This window comes from Pavona decussata, unplaced genomic scaffold (assembly GCF_977016875.1).
Source record: "Pavona decussata unplaced genomic scaffold, jaPavDecu1.1 SCAFFOLD_9, whole genome shotgun sequence".
NCBI lineage: Eukaryota > Metazoa > Cnidaria > Anthozoa > Scleractinia > Agariciidae > Pavona > Pavona decussata.
Genome location: NW_028145432.1, coordinates 309,025 through 334,690, shown reverse-complemented (window position 1 = coordinate 334,690; position 25,666 = coordinate 309,025). Strand labels below are relative to the sequence as shown.

Here is a 25,666-nt window from a genome sequence, read left to right as displayed (position 1 = left end):
TTCAACGACAGCTCAGTCTACAGCCCCCAGGGGACAGCTTTCTTATTAAAACTTGTACCCCCATATCTGTCCCGGGTCCGGGTGGGGGTGGGGGTGGGGTGTTTCTCATGCGTGCAGACGTCACGTCCGTACAGAATGGATCGTTCCTGGTTTTGGTCAATCCAATATAGCCATACCTGTACCTGTCCCGGTAGACGGAACATATTTGATATAGAAACATGTTCTAGATAACGCAAACAAAAAGCGGCGATATAGCCATCTTTAAAAGGTCGAACGCCGGTATAAGATTGACCCGAAGATTGACGACGAAATACAAATCCAAGTGAAGTTCAACTTCCGTTACACTAACCGGAAGTGAAAATTCTACAATCAAAGAACCGTAAGAAAGAATCAGAAGATGTTGCGATGAATGTGTTTTGGTGAAACGCCACAAGGTTTCCCGGGAAAAAGAAAATTGGAGTAAACCGTGAGAAGTAGGAGGCCCTTTTCCGGGATTTAGGCCCCACCCTCGTCTAGATGTATGAGCCCGCACATTCTTGTACCTCCGGTTCTTCACATGCAAATGAAGTGCCATAGGATCCTGACATTCTGGCAGGAGTTACTACGTTTTCATCATGAGCAAGGGAATCTGGCCTCAATTCTAGATTTGGAGCTTTCTATGATATTCTGAGACGCTGGTGTTTCGATTGTTAAAATGACGTGGGGTAAAGAGCTTTGGGTAAGTGATCGAAACCTGACTGCTCGCTTGATTCACGCGCAGCTTTGCCTTCGCCACATCCGATTGCACGATATTCATAATTTGTTCGTTAAGAGATTTAATATTCTCACGGTTTCCTTCTGGTATTTAGGACCAGTTTGATCTCATAGCCAACCACACGAATGCTGGAATCGATTTCGTGGAAAAGGTGTCGAAGTTCGTGAAGGAAAGATGCGAAATCGAGACGCGATATGCAAAGGATTTAAGGTAAAGGCTGGAGGAATTTCAGTTTACTTCTTTAAGAAATCGAAATGAACCATGACATCCAAACCAGCTGCTGTGCTATCTGTTTTCCCTTTCATTGATTCCTGACTATTATGAGATAATGAAGTAAAGGGAATCTTGTTTCACTTTTTGTCTTTTACGTTTGCCTCGTTCATATTCTATTTTCGCCATTGTTTGATATGGGCATGTTTTCTATCACACAGCTGATCATGATTGCTATTAATAATTATTAGTTAAGTTTTCTCACATGCTTGTGTTCAGCTAATTTACGTAAGTACTCTTTATAAATATTATCTTCGTTTTAGACAAGTTTATGAAATGTTTACGTTTGCTGTGGCATCATGCAAGCCATATGCAATAAGTCGAACATTTACAATCACAAATTCTGATCTTATGTCATACATTAAATATTCGGATTTATCATGTTTCACTTTTATATTTTTACGTAAAAAGCTTAGTCTGTTGTGTTGCAGAACCAACTGTCTTTCATAATGACAAAGACGGACTAGACAAAATTTTGTCTGCAAACAGACTTTCATGACAATGGCAATTAAGCTTGTGTGTAGAAAGTGTGAACTGTTATCTTCAAAACAAGAGGCAACACTATATATAGCTGTAAAACTATTTCCTTTGGCATTGGCGCGTTTTATTAGTGTTAAATTGATTTTATCTGTGTTTTCATTTTTTGTTCAATTTAGTACCTTCAACTATTTTCCTTCTTACAGTTTATTTCCTCATAATTTAGTTCTGAGTAGATGCTTGACTTTTTTCTCAATAGCCTAATTATGTGTTAATAACCTCTTGCACTCTATTAAAGCCCCAGGCTTTTTTCCTTGTTATGGTTTTATGGTCTTACAGCATGCAGTTTGTTCTTAAAATTGTAAGAGTTAAAAAAAGTTGCGACAGCTTGCAAATAAATTGAGTAATGAGTCATATTGAAAGCAATTCACTTCAAGAACAAGTTGCTAATTCACACAAGTATTTGGTTAGTTGATGTGGAAATTTAGCCTCTGCAAACAAATTTGACAGTTGACGTTTCAGGCATTGGCTCTTCATCAGAGCAAATCCAAGAAAGAACCAAACATTTGTTTCAACCCCACCACTGAAACAGCACCACAGTTTTTAGAAACTAAACCTCTAATTATTCATTAGCCAATTTTTGTGGCAATTTAATGATTTTTAAATTGATTACAATAGGTAGGCAAGTAGGTAGTTAGGTGGGTAGGTACAGGGTGCATGTATGTAACTGTATGTAACTTCGTCTCCAATGACACCTAAATCTCTTAATTCTACCCTCTCATGAAACCTGTTTCATTCATGCCTGCCCCCAGTTGAGTATTTGGAAGATCTCTTTGTGTTCAATTTGCTGCTATTCTATATACTGTAACTGTCTTTTGTAGTGCCAACCTCCCCTTCATTTAGAATTTTATACGTAGGTAGTTAACTTTTTTTCTCCATCAATTAATATATTGAATTTTTTGTGTGCTTTTGTGAATATTCATAATTCCTTATTTATATGAACGTTACAATATTATTACAAGTCCTATTGTTTTATAGCATATTGACTTCAGTATATTTGTGCATGTGTTATGTATTTATTCCGCTTATTTTGAGAGTCTTAATTTAAAAAACTGTTATACTGTAGGTTATAATTTGTGCCTCCCTCTTTAAATAAAAGGTATTGTGTTGTATTGTATTGTATAATAATATTGTAATTACATTGTATTGTATTTTAACTTTAGAGATTAGCATAAATAAGCTAATTTTAAAATATCTCCGAACAAGAAATCAAAATAAATAGTAATAGCAAAGGTTATTAACAAAATTTACTTCAACAAGAATTAGAAATTAAAAGACAAGCCATGAACAACCTTCTTTAGTATCTTTTGAAATGTTGACAGATCATATGAATTTATGTAAACTATTCGTAGTTTTCATTCCAGTATGCTCTTGTGTAAAAGAAGAAATTAAGTCTTGGATCTTGACTCAGCTGGCTGGCTGAATACAGATTTGCTTCAGATGATAAAGGACTAACTTTCAAAACATGAGCCCTTAAATCTCTTTACAGTGGCCAAATTACTTTATCAACTTAACTCTGTTGAAAAAACCTAATACAGTCAAACCTCCTGTGCAACCATTACCTGTCATGGACCACCTCTTAAAAAACCAACCTTTTCCAGGCAAATCACTATCCTGGCCAAATTCAATGCTAAGGCCCCGTTTATATGGAGAATAGTTGTCACGGGAAAGAGGGTCACCCTCCAAGCCAAGTCAACTTTAGCGAGCGTTTATATGAGAAAAAAGTTCTTCCCTTCACCCAAGCCTACAGCGCTTGCACATGCTCTGATTGTCTTGCCTTGACGGAGTTGACCCGGTTGGGCGAGCCAAAGTGTTTATATGGAGAAAAGTTGGCCCGGCTAGGAGGGTGACCCTACCATCCTGATTGTGCCTTTGATTTATCTGTGTCTATGACATTCAATTCCTCACACTTGTGATTGAATTGAAGTACATGGTCAAAACTTTGCAATTTGTACTAAATTGAATTGTAAGATACTGATAATCAGGAGTTTTAGTCTAACCTACTGTCTGACTGATTGACATGTCTCATAATAACAACGCAGTTGGTGGATCGCTGGTTTCTAACCCGTTCTTTCTACAGTGTGTGCACTTATGAGCAGTTAAAAATACAATGTTTATATGTGGCTGGGCCACAACCAAGTTGCCCGCACCACTTAATGCTGTGTTTCAACCCAAACAGCTCAAAGCAAACATTTAATTAGTGCTAAACATTACTCAGTGAGAGCGTGAGACAAGTTCACTTATTATCCTTGTCCTTTGTTACACAGGAGACTGGTGAGATCGTTTCTTCCAAAGAAGAAAGATGAGGAAGAAAAAGTGTAAGGAAATTATTTATTCCTTTAAGCATTAATTTGACAGCAGATCTGTTTACATTAAAGTCACTTCAGTATGCAGTAACATTCTTGATTTAACTGCCTGTTATCCTCAACACTCATAGCATTGGTAACTATCAGCTGTATGAAAATGTGCTGGCGACGTGATGTCATTGTTGGCTTCATGTACATGGACCATTCACTTTCAGTTTCACACTTTCCTTGAGAGCGTCTGTCTGTGTAACCTGAGACAACAGACAATGTTTGTGAATACCACCATTGTTTCTGATACTTTGTGGGGGAGGGGGGGGGATGGACTGGTGAGCTGAGTGGTGGTGCTGCAAAAATTTGTTTGTTTTCCTAGGTTATTGTCTCTTTGCATGTCTCCTATGGCAAATCATACATTATTTTGTCGACTATCCCCCTGCTTCACCTCACCTTCAGTTAGAAGTCACCAGAGGGATTGTTTATCACTTGTGTTATCAGGCCCTCTTTGCCGACTTTTCCTTCTACAGTGTATGCCACCTGCCGTCAGTTACATCTAAGCATGTATACAGGAGGGAAAAACATGTTCTAGTTGGGTGCAAACATGACATGTTTTGGTGCCAAACATTTGAAGTTTGGAGTAGGTGGCTGTTGTTGACTTGATTTGTTTTTGCTCAACAAAATATTCTTTGCAAGCATTTTTAGATGTTAAGAATACTTTCTGGAGGCAAGTGTGCTGTTTCTGAGCGAGAAATATGCTTGCAAGTTGAGAAAAATGAAATAAGCTTATGAGTGGAACGCGCTGATCTGATGTGACAGTTTGCTTAACGGCTGTCAAACTTCAAATGTTTGGCAACAAAACATGTCATGTCTGGCCGGTGTCCACACTTAGATGCAACCGAGGGTATAACTTACAGCAAAAATATTTCAAATGATTCCAGAGGAAAGAGCAAGTGTTCTATTCTAAGCCAAAGAAAGCAGGTTCTTTGTTAAGACAGAGATCCTAATGATGACAATCTACGTTATATATTTTTTATCTGTTGTAACTAACATAAAAATTTGTGGAATTACATGGTTAAGGGAAAGAAAGAAAGACAATAGTTGGTCAGTTGCTCTCAGATCTGCTCTACTGTACTTGCGGTTTTTTGAAATAGAATTTGGCACCTGTCAATTAAATCATATAACTTTGTAGATGCTGATATCTCTGTTCCAAATCTCTGTTCAAATTTTAGGTTTTCATTCCAGAAGGCTTTTACGGGAGTAGTGAAAGAGACAGATGACTTTGCAGGCCAACACGAGTTGATAGCAGAGAGCTTGATGGAAAAAGTCTATAAGGAATTGCATTTATTGCACAATGAACTTAAGACTGAGAGAAGGAAGGTACTGTTGAAGGACAGTTTACTAATGTTTCTTGGATAAGCACAGTTATAGGAGTACAGTGGAACCCCGCCTTACAACCACCTCGTTAATAGGACCACCTTGTTATTACGACCACTTTTTTGTGCCCTAAATGAATTGAAAGTCCAGTCATTTCCTTAGTTTTACAACCTCTTTAGTCCGACCACCCTGTTATTACAACCGCATTTTCGCATCCCAAAGGTGGTCGTATTAATGGGGTTCCACTGTACTCCTTAATGGATACTTGATAAAAAGCAGAGGATACTGTGCAACACAGGCAACAAGTAACCCTATAACATTAATATCAAAGAAAATTATTCTATTTCCCCATACTTTTCTTATAAAAAAGTACTGGGGAGAAGTTATTAAAATATCAAGAAAATTCATCTTGGGTGATCATGTGCTTAATTCTCATGACCTCAGGGGTTGAATAAGCATTGATAATACAAAGAGAAATTTGATGCTGATCACTGCTGGGGCTTAAGGGGTTAAGGGGCATTTGTTAGAGAACAGGAGCTTGTCCCTCATTCCTCCTGCCCACTCATGGCCATTGCCAGTCCTGTTGGGGCCAAAACATGATTTCCCAACTTTAACTCTTCACCTATCATGATCATAATCATCATTGCTCTCACTGTCAGAAGGTGCATAAGTCTATCACACTGTCTGTTCAACCTGCCCTGTTTTGTGCCACCATTTTGGCCATAATTATTGTCCGTCCTGCTTTGTTCTGTTCTTTCTTGACAGTCCTTCTCCAAGTTTTCTTGCAGTATTGTCCATTCAAGTAAAAACCTTTCTCCAGATTTATACAAATGACAGCTGATCATACATGTATATCCAACTTACTCTCTCAATTTTTGCAATATTACCATAGAATCAGCCATTTTTCCTTCCTTTCGTTCTTTACCAGTCACCTGTGGTCTGCACTTTCAAAAAAGTTTGATTTGGTAAACACCCGTTGTAATGGTGGATCCAGCTACATGTAGTCAAAACCAGTGTACAATTTTTAAAATATAAAAATTCTCAACTCAGAGCGCAATTAAAACTTAAAAGTAGGATATTTCATTCGGATCCACTGAACTTTGTCAGCCACAATGCAAATTTGAATGTTAAGAAGGGTTAATATATAATGTTCCCGAGGGAGCTAAGATGGTATCATAGATACTGGCTTAAATTCGAAGCCATTGTCTAGACTGTTTAAGGAGGACTTACATAATTTTATATCAATTGCCTCCCTTATGCAGCATTTGAAACATCATGTAATTCAAAGGAGCAGTGTTCATTGGTGTATTTCAAGTTTAGGTTGGATTATTGTGGAAAGTAATTCACAGACATATTGTATGTTGCCGTTACATGTATGCAGGGCTGTCAACCTCACGCGTCAACAAATATGGAGAATATGACTTCCCTGGCCAGCAATAACAAAGCGCCTTACAGAGGCGTCGCATCAAGCCCAAATTCACGGGTTCAGTGGCGGGGGACGTACATTTAACAGTACCATTAGCAACGCTACACATTTCAGATGTTCTTGTCAGAAAATTGAGTCTACGACAAATAGCAAACTTCGTCAATTATCCGGGAGATTACAGACATAAATAAGGAGAAATACGGCTCAAAATCTGGAGATTACAGACATAAATCTGGAGACCGGGAGATACAGCTCAAAATCTGGAGATTACAGACATAAATCTGGAGACCGGGAGATACAGCTCAAAATCTGGAGATTACAGACATAAATCTGGAGACTGGGAGATACGGTTCAAAATCTGGAGACTCCCGGATTATCCGGGAGAGTTGACAGCCCTGTGTATGTGTGAACAACTGGTGTACAAATGACCCCACTGAAAGCTATTTTTTAAGGCATGGTAGATCACTGTAAAAATTATATTTTTGATTACTGTATGCACAGCTTAGAAGGTAACTCATTTGACTCATTTTTGTCAGAATCTAAATGATGGCAAGAAAGTTCAAGAGGCTTTAGAGCAGTCAATGAAGGCTTTAGATGTGGTAAGTAGAATGCTTCTTAATTTGAAGTTTTGAGCCTTTCCTTCCCAGGTATTTCCAGATGTACAGTAGATCTATCTAGCTGTATGTCAGTGATAAAAGACTAGTGCCAACTTAGTTTATAGCAGTCGGTTATTTTATCAGACAATTGGGCTTAAATTATGTAGAGTCCAATAACAATCAGTTCTCCAGTTACATTGAGAATACAAAGACATCTCATCTTGGTCACACATGTGAAGTACTGTAAAATCAACATCCAAATAATGTAAAGCTATATATAATTTATTAAACACAGCAATTAAAGATTTATTTTTCTCTTCAAGGCTGTTCAGTTGTCAGCCAATTCTTATGGATTGAACAATTCGATGAAATTTTATAAGGCAGACGACTGAAGAGGCTCAAAGAGTGGACTTAATTTTGAATTTTCCTTGTTTTTATAATTTTACATTGTTTCAATGTTGATTTTACAGTGCGTCAAATGTGTGGCTGAATGATACTGTTTACAATTTTTTAGAGTAAAAAGTCATTCATGAAGGCGAGTGAAGAAGCTGATGTGGCCTTGCAGGCTTTCCAGAAAGCTGATCAGGACATGGCTAACTCTAGATTACAGATTGAGAAGGTAAAATGAGAACTCAGTGAAATAAATCTGAAATGAATGCATAACACTGGCTCAAGTTACTTTTGCATTAATCCCAAACCATATGGAGCTCCGAGTCAATAACTCATAATGTCTGGCCAGGACCTCCGATCATAGCTTGAATTTGTAGTCAGTGTAACTTTCTTTAGGTTTTTACTGAAACAGGTCTTCAAAAAACTTATTTAACTGTTAAGCCTCTTTACAATAGGAGGATAACGTTCCCTGGTGAAATTTGTGCACTGTAGTTGATGTCCTGTTGCGGTAATTCCACAATGCTGCAGCTCAAGAATAAACTCTGCTTCATGCACACCTAGATTTAGAAATTCCAAAGGGCACTCCTGTGTCACTACTAAGTTCCCTACAGATGTGACTAGGTGCAGACTAGGTGCCCGTTCCCGGTTCTCGGGCACAGGCACTAGTCTGAACAGAGCTTTCTGTCGGTGCCCAAACAACAATCTGGGCACCGTGCCCGGGCACGGGTACTACCTCCAAGGGTAGTGCTCGGGCACCATTCCTGAGCACGGGCACTGGTGTGAACAGGATTTTGTCAGTTCCCACGTTTTTTCCTCATGCCTCCTTATGATACAGCAAACAAAATGGCAGGCGCTAAATTGACAAATGAGAACACAATTGCTCCTCGGGCACCAAGGAGTGTGAACAACGTTCTTTTCAGTGCCCGGGCACAGAGCCCTGGCACGGGTACCTAGTCTGAACAGGGCCTTACTTGACTATTTCCATGACCCCAAGGGAGGAAATGGGCCGGAAGAATTTACAGTTTCCATAATCAACAATTCTTAACGGGATGGGGGTATTGGCCCCATGCCCGACCCCCAACCTGGAGGGCCAGGGTTTTCTGCTAGGGTAGCCTTCCCTTAGCCGCTATATCTTATTATTTATAAAGGCGCCGGAGATTCGCCTTATGCCATTGTCGCTCAGCTGCAGTGGGACTGCAGTACCAGGGTTATGCTAAGTACATACGACAGCCGACTTGGTGGAAGAGCCTATGACACAGTGGGCATTTCCCAGCATTCTTGAAGCACACCTGCAGGGTCCGAAATTGCGCTTTCCTGGTCGCCAATGCGACTAAAAATTTTGCACTGGTGACCAGAATTTCACAACTGGTCGCCAGCGCGTGATTAACTATTTCATGCCACGATCATAATACAAACAATAACTTTGATTTTCAGCCAAATCGATAAAAATAAATTTCAAAGCCGCTCGCCAATTGGCCACTTGCTTTTTACCTTTCCGCTGCTTTTGAAGTTTAAAACCGATTTTCCTGTTATTATAAATCTACCACAACGTTTCACAGCTACGATATCTATCAGCATGATCAGTGCGAAGCTTCGCCGCCATGTTTCTTCAACGAGAAATGCTTCCCCGTTGTGGCCTGGTGCGAGCAACACAGCGATCCGCCGATCGTCTTGACAGAACGCGAAAGGAAAGATCGTTTTGAACATAGAGCAAAGAACCAAACGGTAGCTTTTCAGTCGGGTACATTTCTTCTCCAAAAGGTAGAGACAATAGAAGGTATAAAGTTGACTTGAAACATTTGGTAGTAGCACGAAACTGCGTATATAGCCGGCATTCGATTCGTTCGTTGTGGCTTTTCAGTGGTAGGTGTATAAATAATCAGCGTGTTTGTATTTAATCTTATCCGTTAGCGGAAAAATCGCCATTGGGGCCCCAAACGCGTTCTCTAAGTTCTGATTCTTAAAAGAAAAATTGGTGACCAGAATTTTCCATCTGGCAGCCAAAAATTTTGGTTTGTGTTTCGCTGCGAAGGAAAAATTTTATTGACACTTTTTGGTGACCACATTTTTCCATATGGCGACTGAAAAAAACAATTTCAGTCGCCAGTTGTCGCCTTCCTAACAAAGTTAATTTCGGACCCTGACCTGGTGGCCCCAGTGTACTCCACCGGGACCACTTACCACCCTTCAACCCCAGCTGGAGTTAAACACCAATGCAACAGCTGGCTGGCTCCATCCTCTGAATTGTATGTAGTGCAGTTCTTAATTATAGTATTTTATTATCTATTGCTGTTTTTAGTACAAAAATGTCTCAATGGAGAAAGGCCAGGCATGCGAGAGAGCAAGAGAAGAGTACAGGAATCAGCTGGAACAGACAAACAGTAAACAAGCTTTACATTATACCAATGAGATGCCAGCAGTATTTGATGTAAGTAATTATTAATCAGCTTTCAAGGCAGTACTTTCTTCTGAACAAAAATTGCTCAAGGTACATGTTTTAGATTCTAGTAGTGGGTGCAATGTTGTTTCAACGTATACATATTTACAATTTTCAAAAATTTTACCAGCATTCAAGCAAAAGCACATCCTTTCTAATAACTGCTCCTTTTACAACGTGTCATAACCTTGTTTATCAATAAACACTTTTACTGCATGAGTCCCTCTTTTCCTACCCAGAGAGATATATGCTGAGGGGAGTGACAACAAATTAACACAAAATCTATGTCTTCAACCTCACTCCTACAGTCTCCAAAATTGATGGTGATATTCCTTAAACTGCCCTGTTCCTAATAATTATACAATCTCCAATCCAATGAGCAGCCTCCTTTAAGCTGTCCAAATACTATTTGTGGACACATCACAGTCACATAAACCGATCCATGTCATAGGGTAACTCCTTACCAAGAAATGGTCGATGGATTAGTGCTCAGGGCTGTTAGTCTTACCAAGTTAAACATTATAATTATGGTAATTTAATTATTTTGCCAGCTTACCCACTTATTGTAATGGCTTTACGTATTTAGCACTACAGTGCTACAGTGTAATTGGGGACACTATGAATCAGTGGAATAAATACACAAACTGAACAAAACACTTGTTAAAAATCCTAACTGGTGGGAGGCAAAGCCTTCGGCTTCAGCAAATAATTGATCTGCTTGCCTCTGACAATTCATGATATTTTGCTCAACCTCGTCCAAAAGCAGATTCCTTATTTGCCGAAGCTCAAGACTGAGGCAAATAATAATTATTTGATAATTATATTATAATAATATATTGTATTGATCTGCGAGACACTGACAAATCACAATAATTTGTGATAACCGAGTTGAATAATATTGTTTTATCATTCGATCACCGAGTTTGTTTTTCCTAATTATTTTCAGGAAGCAGTAAGCGCTAAGCTCAGGGAAGCAATCTGCCATTTTCACACAAGAGCGTGCATAGTTTCAATTACGAATGAGCAAAATATTAGTTGTAGCAAAACACAGTTGGACAGTATTGCGCATGAGCAGACCATTATTTGTAGGCAGTTATTTGCAGGTCACATGGTTTGCTCTCGGCCAATGAAAGGGAAGAAGTGCATCCAATGATATTGTACATATAAAAATATTCTCTTTATTTGTAGGAGCTACAAAAAATGGATGAGCGCAGAATACAAAGAACTGGTGAACTGCTTGCAGAGTATTCTTGCCTAGAAACAAAAGTAATGCCTATTATACAAAAATGCCTGGATAACATTAAGGATTATGGAAAATCTGTCAATGGACCTGAGGTATTACCTACATTTCTGAGTGAAATTTGCTGCTAAGAGATTTAGGTAGAGATACAATCTGTAAAAAATGAATATGAGTACATCACAATTGGGAGGTTGTCAGTGTGAAATAGGTTCACTCACTGATGTCTTGTCACGATGATGATCTTCAATCTCTGGCCTGAGAAATGAGAGCATGAATTTTTCTTTGAGGGAATCGTGTACTAGATACTAGAAAAATCCAGGAAAAAATTGCAGCAGTCACAGAAATGCCACATAATTCTTTCCTAGATATCTCATATAAATTTAAGAAACTTAAGATCAACCTTGCTTGTTTAAGGAATGAAGAAAGAAAGAAAGAAAGTATATATATACTACATACTAGTCTTTTTGTTTGGTTGTAGGACAGTAAAGTACTGAGTGAACAAAATAAAACAGCAATTGAGCCACCTCAGGATATTCAGTTTGAGGAGTACGGCAAGGCACAAACATTGACCAGGCAGCCGCAGAGTGTAGGAAAAGAGAACAAAAAGAAGAAAGGCCTGTTCAGTAGAAAAGTGAAAAAAGTAAGTCATATTTCTTATGATTCTTTTGTAAATTAATGCCATTAAATGTACAAAAATTGCTGAATTGGGGAATGTACATTGCTACCTTAGTAGTCCAATTTTCCTTGTCCTCTAGAGGGCAGTAATAATTATTACCATTCCCTGAGGCCTACTCTCTGGAGTCATGGTGACCCATCCATACACCAGCCAGATGCTCATTCCCACAATTAATTTAACCCAGAAAAGGCTGACGATAGGTTACATTGTGCCTTATGTATTCACAAACTCCTGTTATGATAGCAGTCCCTAGGTTAACCAATAGTAAAGGAAGAACTCACAAGTGAGCCTGGAATTTGCCTTCCATTGAGTATACTTCAGATGCAAGCCAATTATCAGAGTGAAAAGAGGGACACCTCTTAGTCTACTGTTCTGCAAACTTGATTTGTTTTTTCTTGCATTAATTTTGCTCATATTTTTTTTAGCGGTTGCATCAAAGTCAACTGTCTTAATTGAGCTATTCATCATCTCCATGTAGCTTCCCATACAGTCGTTTTTAGGGTGCATCAATTATTATGGGAGGAGAGTAGTGTGATGCCCCTAAAAACAACTGGGTGGGAGGCTAGTCACCATCCGTTTGGGCTGAAAATCAAGTACAAAAATGCAATTTGTAGTTTGAAATGGCTTCCAAATTCATGCACAGAACACTGGGAGCAGTAAGGTTGGGGGTTGGGGGGTGTGGATAGTACTACATTTTGTTATGCATCAATGAATTTCAGAATTGCCAACCCCCATCCCAGCAAACTCCAGGCATTCACAGTTTTTAGGAAAAAAGGGCAGCTTTCCTGGGGCATTGACAAGTAAGCTGTCAAAATGCTTTGTAGCCAAAAGAAGAATAAGAAGAAAGCGAAGAAGAAGCAAAGGCAGAGGAAATATTTAATGTACAATCACCACATTGTCCAGCCTACTGGAACTGTTGGAAAGACAAACTTAATTCTCGTGTATGTAATTTGGGTCTGGTTTTAAGACGTGATCATTTTGTTTTTCTCAGCATGGTGAAGCTGATTTAGATGGTAAAGATCAAACTTTAACTCCTGGACAAAAGATTCGCACATGTAAAAAGAAAGTGCAACAGTTAGAGTCACAAGTAGCGCAACTTAAGAACTCCAGGTAAAAATGCTTTAATTGCTTTTTTCTGCAGTGTTAAAACCTTCAATTTTAATAAACTCCTTTTTTGTGTAACTAGTAAAAGGCATTGGGCAGTACTTTAGTGTGGTCCACTGTTTGTTATCTCATGCATGCATGGTGACTCATGTTTCAGTCTGTGGAAAAATTATCTTAAAAGTTTAACCATTTAAATGAAAGCTAGCAAGCATTTCTTTGTATCAGTACTGTTTTTTGTTCGTAATGCATTAATTGGTTATCTAAGGAGTGAAAGGTCTAAGGAACATTTTTCTCAAACTTATGGTGGGTGGGCCACACAATTTCCAGTTTGTCTGTCTTGAAAATCCACTTCCATGGCACTGGCCAATACTGGTGATCCTAACTTTCTATTTTTATTACCTACCGTATTTATTCGATTAACCGCCCACCTTCAAATAAGCACCCACCATGAAAGCCCAAATAGTTAGTAAGCGCCCACCCCACCCCCTCCCAACAGAAAAAAAAAACATTTTTGTACTAGCTCAGCGTGAAGTAAGAGGAGCATCAGTTGTGTTCCAAAATTGGTTTTTAGATATGGTAGTCAATGAACTCTTATATTGTTTTTCAGATTTTGTACTTTGTTTTGTCTTGTTGATGCAAAATGAACTTGTCATGCATCCCTTGTTTTGTTATTCTCTACACTGTCCTCGCTTGCTGAAAATGTTGGGAAAATAATAAGCTCCCACCCTCAAATAAGCACCCACCTTGAGTAAGCGCCCACCCTCATGGGCCCAAAATTAAATAAGCGCCCAGGGCAGTTAATCGAATAAATACGGTATGTTCTGTTATTTTAAAAACAAATCATTGTTTCAAAACTTCAGTTGGTATTATTAGGACTCACTTAAGCGGAATCACTTACTTTTTATGTTTTAACTAAAGGACGCTAGAATTATTGGGTCTGACACAGATTAAACTGCTTTAAGTATTGACATGAACATGAAATTGTGTTCCAGGGAGGGTATGGAGAAAATGGTTGATGTCTACAGACAAAACCCATCCCTTGGAGACCCCAATACTATTGAGCAACAGCTTAGTGAAAATGCAAAAGAACTGGATGCCTTGAATGTAGATCTACATAAATACCAGGTGAGATCCTGCCTGCAGTGCAGGCCATGTTTAGGTGGGCAAGTTCTAAACTTATTTTTATTTTTAACCTTCCAAGCTTCCAAGCTAGGTTCTTTGGCCAGCAGTTAGTCGCCAGGAGAGACTCTGGGGTACTGGCAGAGCAGCCAATCAAAAAATTTGAATTTTTTCGAATTCTCTAGAGTCTCTGAGCCTGGCGCCTACCCGCTGACCAAAAAGCCTGCGGACTCTGGGTACGGGATTGGCTACTACAGTGTATCTTGGATTGGCAGTACGGAGGAGAACTGAGAGTGGGAGTCAGGCCGAATGCTTCACTACTCTAATGCCTAAAATTTGTTAACCTTACAAATCCAAGATGTTGCACTGACAGTACTCATCCACCAAATGAACTTGTTTTAATTTATTATTTGGTCAATAATTTCTTTGGAAGGAGGAGGTTCCTTCTTCCCCCCAATCCCTACCCTAAGGGGAAGGTAAATTTGTACCAGAAATTAATTTTGAGAGTTTGTCACATGGTAGTAGTGTAACTTAGGAGAAAGTGTTGGGGATAAAAAAATTCAGTAGATTTTAAGAGAATCAGAAAAAAATGAACGGAGAAACCTGCAGTGGCAGTGAAGAGAAAAATTCAATTATTTCGTCAAGCATTGCACAAAATATTTGACCACCTCTAGGGTTAGTTGGTTATGGGACTTCAAGCAGAATGGCCGTGGCACACTATCAACAGTAACTGAATTTCTGAGAATGATGTATTATTCAGTGAACAACACAGGCATACTCAGTAAAAGGAAATCCAAGTGCTCCTATCAGGAGTCGAACCTAAGACCTTCCTATTACTAGTTCGGATGCTCTAACACTGAGCTACAGGAGACTCGTGGGAGCTAAGGCCATTAAACTAGGTTCATGGGACAAACATCCTGCATACTGCTAGCATTGGAAATGTCAATGTGTGGCATATGCACAATGGAAATAAATGTGATGGAATATTTTTTGTATTTTTTTTTTTTTTAAGTTTTTCTTTTTCCGACTATGCCTGCATCATTCACTGGATAATAAAACATCATTCTCATTTATTCACCAGGGTTAAAAAAAATATAATTATTGCATTTATTTCCAACTGAATTTCTGTTTGTCGCTTGGTCAACTCGTCAAGGAAGTAGTAAAAGTAGCCAACTTGCTGGTATCCTCCAGCAGATGTCTAATTTCCCTTATTTGTTTCTGGTGCTTGCAAGAAAGTATATTTTTGTCCTTTGAAAATCTGTGTGGTTGTAGGCATGGATTATAAGCTATGTGTTATTGCATTCCTTAACAGTGCTATCTAGCGGCGCTGGAAAACAAAACTGCACCACCAGCTCCAGAGAGGTACTCAGCAGTCACCAAAGCACAGCCACCCCCAGCACCAAGTGCAGAAAATGCTGATGGCACCCCTCCCCCACCAGCCCCTGCCCCTCCCCCGGCTATGTTGGTTCCACCTGTTGAAGAACCTGACGATGAGCCGGGTGAATGGGGTGAAGAGGATGAAATTCAGTGTAAAGTAATTTATGATTTCCAAGGTAATGGAATTCTTGTTCTCATCTATTTTCCTGGAATTGATCACGCTTGGGGCATAGTACTCGTATTTAAACCTCCCCTCACCTTTAACTTCTTAACCAGGTTAAGAATTCTCAATCAGGAAATGGGAAATTCATTAAAAGCCAGTGAATTTTGCAGAGATTTTTGCAATCGTCCTGCAGCCCCTCTGCGGGGAAAAGTGTTACATAGTGACCCAGATAACGCTATATCTAGCCGTCTATATATTTGGTTGAAAATGAGTGCTATTCCTATATTTGTAACCAGCAATAAACTATTGGAGACTTAAATATTTCCTTGGTTTTTCCTCCCCAGCAACTAATGAAGGTGAACTGTCAGTAAACGAGGGAGAAGAGTTGGTGGTTCTCGAGCAAGACCTTGATAATAGCGGTTGGACAAAAGTGTTGAAAGATGAGGACGAAGGCTACGTGCCTTCCACCTACATAGAACTGATATAGAAACAAGCTAATGGCTAATTATGTATTGAATTCCACGACTAAGCGACGGTCGCAGCGAGGAATACCCATGGAATTATAAAAATGAACCATGTACAGTCTGATGTTGGATTTGACATGCAGGTTACCTGGAAAATATAATTCAAGTAATTTTAATGGGCGTGTCATGCAGGGTTTGCAAGGGGATGTGGCATGCTAACATGAAAGTTTGGCGGTGATGTTATTTGGCGGGTTTGCGATTTTGATGGTTGAGGAGGGGGTGGGGGAGTAAGATTTTTGATTTAGAAAGAATAGTATTTCCTTGGTTAAAATAGTTTGCAGAAAACATGATCTGTTCTTTTTTGCAGATCGAACTAAAATCGAAAAATTCGCACAAATAAAATTAGCCCGCCAAACTTTCATGCCATAGGGTACCGAATTGTAGCCTTGGGTGGGGGAAGGTGAGCTATTGTTACTTTTAAATTGTGTTTTAAGATCGTGTGGTTTGTGCTGAGTGCCTACTTGACGTTAGATTGTTGAAAATACAATCTAATTTTAAGTTTTGTTGGAAATCATGGAAATAATATTTCTGTGTCGGATAAAATTGGATTTGATTATCGCCAATTTCCGCCCTGTTGGATTTCATGGCGTAACACGCGGCAGCCGTATGACGTCATAAAATCCAAAATGGCGGCGCGTGGGAAATTCAGAAGCGAAAATAGACTATAATCATATCTAATTTTTGGCGTATTTGAACGTTATTTCTACTTTTTAAAAACTTAAGTTTAGAATTTAGACATTGCTAACAATATAACGTCAAAGTTTGTTGTCAGAGTGGAGGTCCCCTTTAAACCTCGTAGTGAAATTAATAACCATTTTGTCAGGATCCTCTTGCAAACCAGTGTACACGTTCTTTGTGCTTATTTTGCAAGGACCAAAGACACGGTCTGCATAGAATGGTCGTTACTTTGAAAAACACTGAATATGCCTGAAACCCTTGCTGGCCCTGCTGTACTACCATGATTCGGCAAAATAGCGCTATTTGGTATGACACTGCAATTTTCCTTCTCACAAGAACCGCAGAAAAGCCGTACTTTGCGAAAGCCGAAGGGGAGCAGTTCCTGCAGATCAAGCAATTCAAGATTAGCTCTGAGTTATTTGAATTAGGAAATGTTCAAATTTTAGTCTCAAGTTAGGTAAACAAACATCTCTGTTGATTTTTTTGATTATCACTAAAATTGTAGTAACGGGGCGTTTCAAAAGTCAAATTCAATCTGGACGGCGGCACTCGCACAAGAGTGGTTTTTAATTTCTTCTCTCTTTTTACTCGCCCGAATTGTGTTTGGTTTTCTTGTGTTTTGTCTGCATTCTGGTTCTTTCTTTGTCCCCCTCCCGACACTAATTTCAAGAGTTACTTTATTAACAAGAATATTTTATTTCCCTGCCACCAGTGGTATAAGGTGTATTGTTAATTGAAATTATTGGGTTAAGTAATCTGGTCATTAAATTCAATCATAATAATAATAATTATTATTATAATAAGGCTTACGTCTGTTTATTTTGGTTGTTGGCAAACTACGGCCGTAAATTTTTATTGCATTATCGCTTAAGTTGTTTAAAAATTACAGCATATTTGCTGTAGTATTTCGACAAAATAGCTATATAAATCGAGTATTAACAATTTTTTTATCACCAGTTATAAACATAGCTTCAAAACACTACATTTATGTTAACAAATATTTTGTTAGAGCATGGCTCATATGTTGGATTTGTTTGGTTATGTTTAGTTCCTACTTTAAATACTCCTGAGAATTTTTTTAAAGAAGAGATTGTCATGAAATGGAAAGTGTAGGCACTGGTCACAGAGTGAATAAGAAATACAACGTAGTATATTAATTGTAGCATGGCATAATTAGCGGAGTTAACTAGGCTTTTAAATGTAAAAATAATTAAAATTTACCTCACTGCAACAGCTTGTGTTTATACATTTGCTTGTGTTCTAGATGCCTAGATGAAAGGTAAGCACACTCTATCAAGGGACTCATTTTCGATACTATTAGTAACACCTAGGGACTGAGTACAGGGACATTTTTTTTAAGAGTTCGTACCGATTTGTTGGAAGGACAGTCTGTTTGGTCCTTGATCTCGTTTGACTATCCCTCCAGCTTGGTTTGAATTCTTGGGAGAAACCGTTGGAAACAAATGTTGGTCCATGCAACTCGAGTTTTGTGCTAACACGGCTTGCCGAGGGGCAGTGCGTTCGTGTGCCGCCTGTTATTATCTTACTATTCACAGGACTACAGAAAACCACTTCTTAAGGTCCAAGTAGACCAGAAACTACCAAAATACAAGTCACCCTTTTTAAAAGTACACCGTGTTCTCTGTTCGTTCTGGTATCGGCAGCAAAATGAACAGAACATCACTTCGTTCATCGCGAAAACAGACTAGGCCCCTTGCAGACACATCCAGAAAATGTACAAATTTCACTTTACAGCAAACTCGTCTGGTACACTTCTCGCATTTGCTTGGCGTACCAATACAGCTGTTTCGACAAAAAGCGTACGCGACAATGCCGAAAGGTAGGCTGGGAAATACGTAATAAATTTCAATAAAAGCTCAGAATCCATATTGCCCGCCATCTCAAGTCTTCGCTGTACGGTCGAGGCATTATCATTTATGGATTCTGAGCTTTCGGCATAGTCGCGTACGCTTTTACGCTGTTTTTGGACAACCTTTGTCGAAACAGCTGTATACAAATGCAACAGTACACACCGTTCTCTATCCGCGTGTCATTACGCGAAAATGTTGGAGTCGTTTATTTTAGAAATCATCTATACACATTGTTTCGTATTTTATTATAGGTTTTTCTAGTATGACGTAGATACGCTTATTGTGTGACGCATATATGACGTACATACGCTTAAATTTGCTCTAAGAATAGACACGGGGGAGGGAAAAGGAAATACATGGGCGAAAGGCGCTCCCTTTCCATTTGCGTTCGCATGTTACCCTTTCGTCCGTAAATCCCATGCACTCCCTTCCTCGCACTTTATATCCTGCGATACGACTCGTTTGTTTATGACATTTTTGTTCACCCTTATGTTTTGGGTTGGCTTACCTTAACTGCGCCGACAAACAACCGACTCAAGAAACCGGAAGTTATCGAAGATACTCGGGTTGGCTATAGATTAGCGGTAGGGATTGAGTTCGCTTTTCAGCACAGTCCCAGTTCGCCACTAAGAGATCACTTTTGGGTTGGAGGGGTAGCGAAAAAATGGGAAGCACTGCCCCTTTTTTTCTTTCACTTTTTCTCGCTCCCCCTCCCCGATTACGCCTGCTATACAGACTAACTTTCGGGCATTTTTACTTTTGGAAGATCGTTGGTGGAAAAGCGAAAAATGTAGACGCTATGCATACATAGTTCATTTATACACGCCGTTTTAACTACCTGCAGCCAAGATTTCCTTTCTAGACTACGACCAGTCCCTCATTTTTCTTAGGGATGGTATAAACGCGGGCGAAATACGTGAGCCAAGACGAAATTTCCTCCTGCGTGGAGACGCGACGCTTGGATGGTTCAAGCGAAACTTATTTTTCGGTTCCCCCGCTGTACTATCCCAGTGGATGAAAATAAGGGACAGTTAGTAGCCTAGAACGTGCATTGAGGTTTGTTGTTCCGCTTGGTAAACCATTCCGACAGGAAACATGAGAAACAAGAGCGCTGCCCGGCTAAATTGAGGTTCTTGCGACTGGTGGCGCCATACCATAGCATAACTTTTATTTACACACGATTTAAAGCAATGGCTTATGGGGCAACAAAGGCGGCTCTCTCTTGCTTTTGTTCACAATTAACGAATATACAACGGCCTACAAATATCTTTTTTTTTTTTTTTGTGGTTTTGGATGACTCTGTTCAATTGTCTGTTTTAATAATATGTGAGTTGTCTTGAAAGTCATTAAGCTAAAAAGAGGACCAAAGGACCACGATGTGACCTCTTGTTGTGGTAATGAGACCCCTCTCACGTACGCAGCCACGATATTTGCCTTTTTCGCCAAAGAACTGTTAAATCCATTCGCAATGTAGATCGGATCGCTGAAGTTTAACAATTAGAATAAGGATTGGAAAGAAACTGCTAAAAACCCAGCTGTGAATATTACATCATATGCGGTTGAAACGTCGTCGTCTTGGCGGTGTTCAAGTGTCTTGTTAAACGTTCAAGTCCTCTTAACCCCTGCCTGTTCATCCAAATCTTCAATCTTGTTTGATTTCTATAAATTGAATGAAACTCTAGCCATGCCAACCGACATTTCGCGGTTTATCAGTTGACCAGCAACGTATTCTGATCCATAGTATTCACCGCTTGTAACATTTTACTGACTTCTGAGGAAGTAGCAGTATCAGCGGGAATATCATTCACTTGCACCGGCTTCGGTTTTCCATACATTTTTCAGCCTGAGTAAGCGTATTTCACGGACCATTTAAAGCTGACAAATTCTTGACTGTGCGAGTTTCAGAAATAGATGTTGGAAGTAATTTTTACATCAGAGTCCGATACAAACACTGCATTCCTGTGATGTTTGCCCCTTCACATAAAACGTCATAGAAAGCGCCAACTGATCCAATACAGGCTCGGCGCCGAGCAAGGTGACGTTCAAGTGTTTGCTTCAGTTCTATTTATTTATTTATTTAGTTTATTTTTATTTTTATTTATTTTTTCACTTGCAATGCTTGTTCACTCCACAAACTATGACAACCACAAAGAGCACCCACCCAACGCATGCCTGCACCCACCCAGCCCCGGTACAGCCTCTAATAAGAAACCACGAGCCACCAGAAAACCAAAGAAAACAGCTACAGGGAAGGTAGCGATTAAACCCACGTGATTATACAAAACTTTTTTATGATCAACCGGCGTTAAATGACCGCACCAAAGGGAGCCTTGTTTGTCATTAACCACGCTTGGGTACAATTATTGAAAACGCGCTGAGCAACAATGAAAAAGTTGAACACCTCAGTAGCCGAGCAATAAATCAATTTTACCATATTTTACGATGGCGATCGCATTGGAGGTCATTTCACAGATTCGCTACGCAAAGGTGTCGAGGAAAACACTTTACACCAAGATTTAATCAATGTTTATTTTCCTGAAAATAACACCGTGGGCCGGTTTACTTACTTCATGGGAGAACAGTTATAGGTGGTACAGACTACTACATACGTCAAACTATGACCTCAGGCGAAAATAACGGCCGTTAGCGCACCCGCAAAAAATTGCGTTCGATTTGAGACGAACCCAGTGGTTATACATGTACACATCATATCCACGTATTTTCGCGTACTTTCGCAAGATTTCGACTTTTCTTCATTGCTGGCGACCACTCTAGAACGTTCGACAAGTTATCAATGTGCCACGCTGACAAAGCGGTTTTGTATTTCACCAATCAGTGGTGATTGACAAAGCAGAATTGTATCGCACCAATCACCATTGTTCTATTATTAACCCTTAACTGGGTCAGTGGAGCGTTTCAGTGTTTATTACGAGCTGGTAAAAAGGCAGACGGTAGTGATGTTGGATGAATAAGGTGAGAAATACTCCTCAACAGTTCCTTTTACAAGACAAGAAAACTTCAAGGCGATTTATGAAAGGTTTGATGTTCCTTCGTAATCCGACAAATCATTTGCACGGTTAAGGTTTTGTAGATGTGGCAGAATTCACGAGTTGATCATGTAAGTGATGCGCCTCGATATGTGTTTAGTACAAGGTACTATACTGTCCGTTTTAATCTCCTCAGAATGTTCCGTATTATCTGTCAACAGTTTGAACACGCAAGGAAAGTCATTTTGGAAAACACTTGCCTGTTCATGAGGTTTGACGCAAGATCACAGCGTGTAACTCGAACACGTTTGTAGCTTTGTCATTACCGCCAATACTTTATACGGCGCCCTGTCGTTCTTGTAAAGAAAATTGGCCCCACTATCCACCGATTCACGTGGATTAAGATTGGAATTTGAGCAGTAGTACAATTGTGGTAGCTTGAAATTGTTTTGGCTCCAAAAGACGCGTTCCTTTGTGTACATAGGACTCCGTTATATGCGGCGTTGACTTCTTCGTTGATTGTGTACTTTAGGTTGCCATATTCATTGTTTTAATTGATTCCATTTCGTAAAGATTGTGTATGTGCAATCATTGTTTTGAAGGTATTAACTAATGTACATCATTTATTGCTTGAATAACGTATAATTGTTTAACTGGAAGAAGTTTTACAACCTGGTTTTCGTTTTCGGCTCAGGAAACGAGGAGCAATTAACCTTCAAAGATATGGTCGAGCGAATGTTGAATTAGCGCGTGCTGTCACCGAATTTAGATGCAAATTGCCCGCAAACCAATAATCGTTGTGACCTATTAGTTTTTGAGGCGTAATAGCATTGCTTACTCGACCGGGAAAGCACGATAGTTTTAAAGCTTCTGGGAAAACCGTAATAGGAAGAAAGCCAGTTGTTTTACAAAATGTAAGATGTTCATCACTTGAGCACTGCTGATTGACTATTTTGATGCGCTTGAAATTCTACGTATGATAAGAAGTAATTAGAGAAGAGGGCAGGGCAAAATCTTGGCCTGATTTATGATTGCAGAATTCTTCGGCTTTGGGAAAAAATATGTAGCAGTCTGAAAGTACATTTTGGTAGCTTCTGCTTGTCATTTGCGGTTCATTACCAAATGAAAAGACCTCAAAACCCACTCAAATGCGTCACTTCCGGTTCGATCAAGAGTTTGCATAAAAGCAAATGAAATTGTGATAATTATGCAGTAAGGTTAAGATTGTATTTTGTAGAATTCGTCTAGACAAAAATGTTCTATCTAGAACATAACCTCGGGGCGAGTTTTTCAAATATCTACGGATTTTGTAACTTCCGACATAAAATTCCGGCTGCTGTGAACTTTGTAAATTTCAGATCAAGAATGTGGGAGCAGCAAAGATCGACCTAAAAACCTCGAAACAGCGGCTGGGATAACAGTAACAAACAAGGTAAAAATGATAGATAGCGTTTACTATACAGCGAAATACGGAAAAAAAAATTCAGTCACGTTCTTTTCGCGCTAGATTAGCGGTCCATTTATTTTGAAGATGATTCGGAAGGGAGTGAAACGCCTTCACGTATACCGAAGGACTTTAAAATTATTTCTGTCCATTATCTGGGGAAATGGCCTTTAAACATAAAGATACTTTTTAATGATGTCTCCCTCTCTCTACCGTCTGATCATTTCATTGTTCGGGTAATTTTATCTTTCGCTATTTATTTAAAGTGAAGGCGTTGATTTTATAATACTGGCTCGTATCGTGGCTGGGTTCCGGATCGGTCAAGCTTGAGTGTTTGTTTGCATATCGGCGGAAAGCTTGAAGTCACCGAGATTAGTGCCTGTTTCATACATTTGCTATTAGTTAGGTGACGGCGAATTTTGGTCAAAAGACGATTTTGCGGATCCTATTTATGTGGAGTGAAGAAAACATTCTTCATAAGCCTATATTTTGTTTAGTTTCAGAACTGTCTATAAATCAAACAGGCTTGTCAGAACAGTCAGCCGGTCAGATAAAATTAATTTGCCTGAATACAATGCTGTTCTTTTTACCCGGTAGGGCAATATAATCTATGAGGATTAAGAAATTTCCTTTCATAACTCATGCCTAACAATAGCTTTCGTGTCTGGAAGCTCTTATCCTACTAAACTGGCTACAAATGTCAAGGCAGATTTGTAAACCTCAGCTTTATAAGATTTTTTTTAACTATTTCAGTTCCTAGCCGGCACCTCTTATAAATTCTGAAAAGCTACTAGTAGCACATGAAGACGGGCTAATTTATACAACTATTAGTATAGCCAAGCACAGTGTGGTAGGAAAATGATAAAATGATGTGATGTATAAAAACCTTCTGAAAAGACCCCATATTTTTCCTCCAAAACGTTACTCAAAACCATAATTGATAGTATGTTGGTATCCTAACTGTTAAATTTCTTTGATAAAAACTATGAGACATGAGAACTAACAGTAATAGTTATTGTGGGTACTTCTGTAAATCCTTTAGGGAGCTCCTTTACACTGATAGTCTTATTTTTATCTCATACGTCTGCACGATAGTGTTTTAATCTTGTTAATATTTTAAGACCTGATTTATCACTGCTGTGAATGTATAGAGGATTAAAACTTTTCATATTTTTAAAGAAGCGAATTTAAGGTTTGTTCAAGGAGACGATTTTTGGTTACCATAGGAATAAGCCACTGACATTTTTTCATCAGAAAATTGAGCAGACATAGCAAAAGATTTCGCTCAGGAGCGTTGTGCTGTGCAGACAGATTTCGATGGATTTTACTCGATATTGTTCATTTTTAAAGCGGAATTGTTGATGTTCCTCAACCGTAACCTGAGATCCAATATTGTGTTGAACGTCATAGACAAAGCATTTCAAACAGCTATTGTAAGAAACAACTCATCTACTTTCAGCTGTTTGATTTTCAGACAAATGCTGCGCAACGCGAATTTCACCAAACTTTTGAGTTGATGTATTATCTCTGTTTAACTTAGTTACAGATCAGTCAGCAATACCCCTGAAGAACTGCAAGCCGTGAACGAAAGCAAGAAGACAACCATGTCGTCGTCGTCTTCGCGTGATTTTAGGAGTCGAAGTATGACGCTACCAGCCAGGGTCAAGATTGAACAAAAGCTTGGGCAAGATTCTAAATCAAGATCAAGATCGCCGATACCATTTAGAAGGTAATCATTTGGTGTTTTGTCTGTGTGTTCAGTTCAGTATGTATTGCAATGTCTGGCGATTGTTTTATCAAGGTGTATAAAAGATGTTTAGTTTTACACATTCCAATCCCTGTTCCTCCCTGTTATGTAGTTTTAGATCCCCCACAGTGGGAACACTTTTAAATCAGAGATCAGAGGTCGTGTTTACTTTCGGTGGAACAAAGCTAAAGATGAAGTAGACGAAATGGATATGTATATATCTACGAGCTCCGATACGCGATATGTGATAGTTTACAAGTAAACATCGTTAGACAATCAAACCATTTGATGAAGTTTTTCGTTTCCCTCGCTTCATGTTTATAGTTTCTTGGCCACACATGAGGAAACAATCAACTGAAAAAGATTTCGACTTCAGACCTGGATTACATGTGATGTCTGTTCATGCATACATGAACAGTCAACGACGAAAGTGCTAAATGTCCTCGGGCGTATATTGTGTGCCTTGAGGCAAGAGAACATGAATTCCCACGTCTATATCGTTCATAGCACAGTTCGCGCTAAGTTGGCGTTGTTTGTTACAAGAACGAGTTTTGGCGCAACATTGTTACGTTCAAAATCGTTGTCGGGTAACATAGCTTGTGAGCAACTCTCTAGTTAACAAAGCGTAACTTCTACATTGGAAGTTTTTGAT

At 39.2% G+C, this 25,666-nt stretch overlaps 2 protein-coding genes across 5 annotated transcripts in view; both read left to right on the top strand.

The window, feature by feature from the left end:
* The first annotated feature begins 551 nt into the window (after positions 1 to 551).
* LOC146488390 (cdc42-interacting protein 4 homolog) lies at positions 552 to 18,196 on the top strand. The gene is made up of 13 exons (XM_085117112.1): positions 552 to 718; positions 849 to 964; positions 3,829 to 3,879; positions 5,091 to 5,238; positions 7,198 to 7,260; positions 7,772 to 7,876; positions 9,947 to 10,075; positions 11,273 to 11,419; positions 11,803 to 11,964; positions 12,992 to 13,110; positions 14,097 to 14,229; positions 15,536 to 15,776; positions 16,108 to 18,196. The coding sequence occupies exons 1-13, from the start codon at positions 695 to 697 to the stop codon at positions 16,248 to 16,250; spliced, it is 1,581 nt and encodes a 526-aa protein (XP_084973238.1). The 5' UTR covers positions 552 to 694; the 3' UTR covers positions 16,251 to 18,196.
* A 3,154-nt stretch (positions 18,197 to 21,350) lies between these two features.
* LOC146488389 (breast cancer anti-estrogen resistance protein 3 homolog) overlaps positions 21,351 to 25,666 on the top strand; it is a 9,484-nt gene continuing 5,168 nt past the window's right edge. Inside the window, exons 1-2 of one of the 4 annotated variants that reach the window (XM_085117093.1) lie at positions 21,351 to 21,809; positions 24,814 to 24,996. In XM_085117093.1, the coding sequence (XP_084973219.1) occupies positions 24,872 to 24,996 (125 nt within the window). In that variant the 5' untranslated portion in view covers positions 21,351 to 21,809; positions 24,814 to 24,871. Of the gene's footprint in view, positions 21,955 to 23,181; positions 23,256 to 24,813; positions 24,997 to 25,666 lie in introns of those variants that run through there. The other 3 variants (XM_085117102.1, XM_085117077.1, XM_085117084.1) reach the window with 3 other exon arrangements.

Coding starts and splice junctions, on each gene's coding strand:
- LOC146488390 (XM_085117112.1), top strand. CDS start 695: ATGACGTGGGGTAAAGAGCTTTGG. Junction 3,880..5,090: donor AAAGATGAGGAAGAAAAAGT/GTAAGGAAATTA, acceptor TTCAAATTTTAG/GTTTTCATTCCAGAAGGCTT. Junction 13,111..14,096: donor GCGCAACTTAAGAACTCCAG/GTAAAAATGCTT, acceptor ATTGTGTTCCAG/GGAGGGTATGGAGAAAATGG.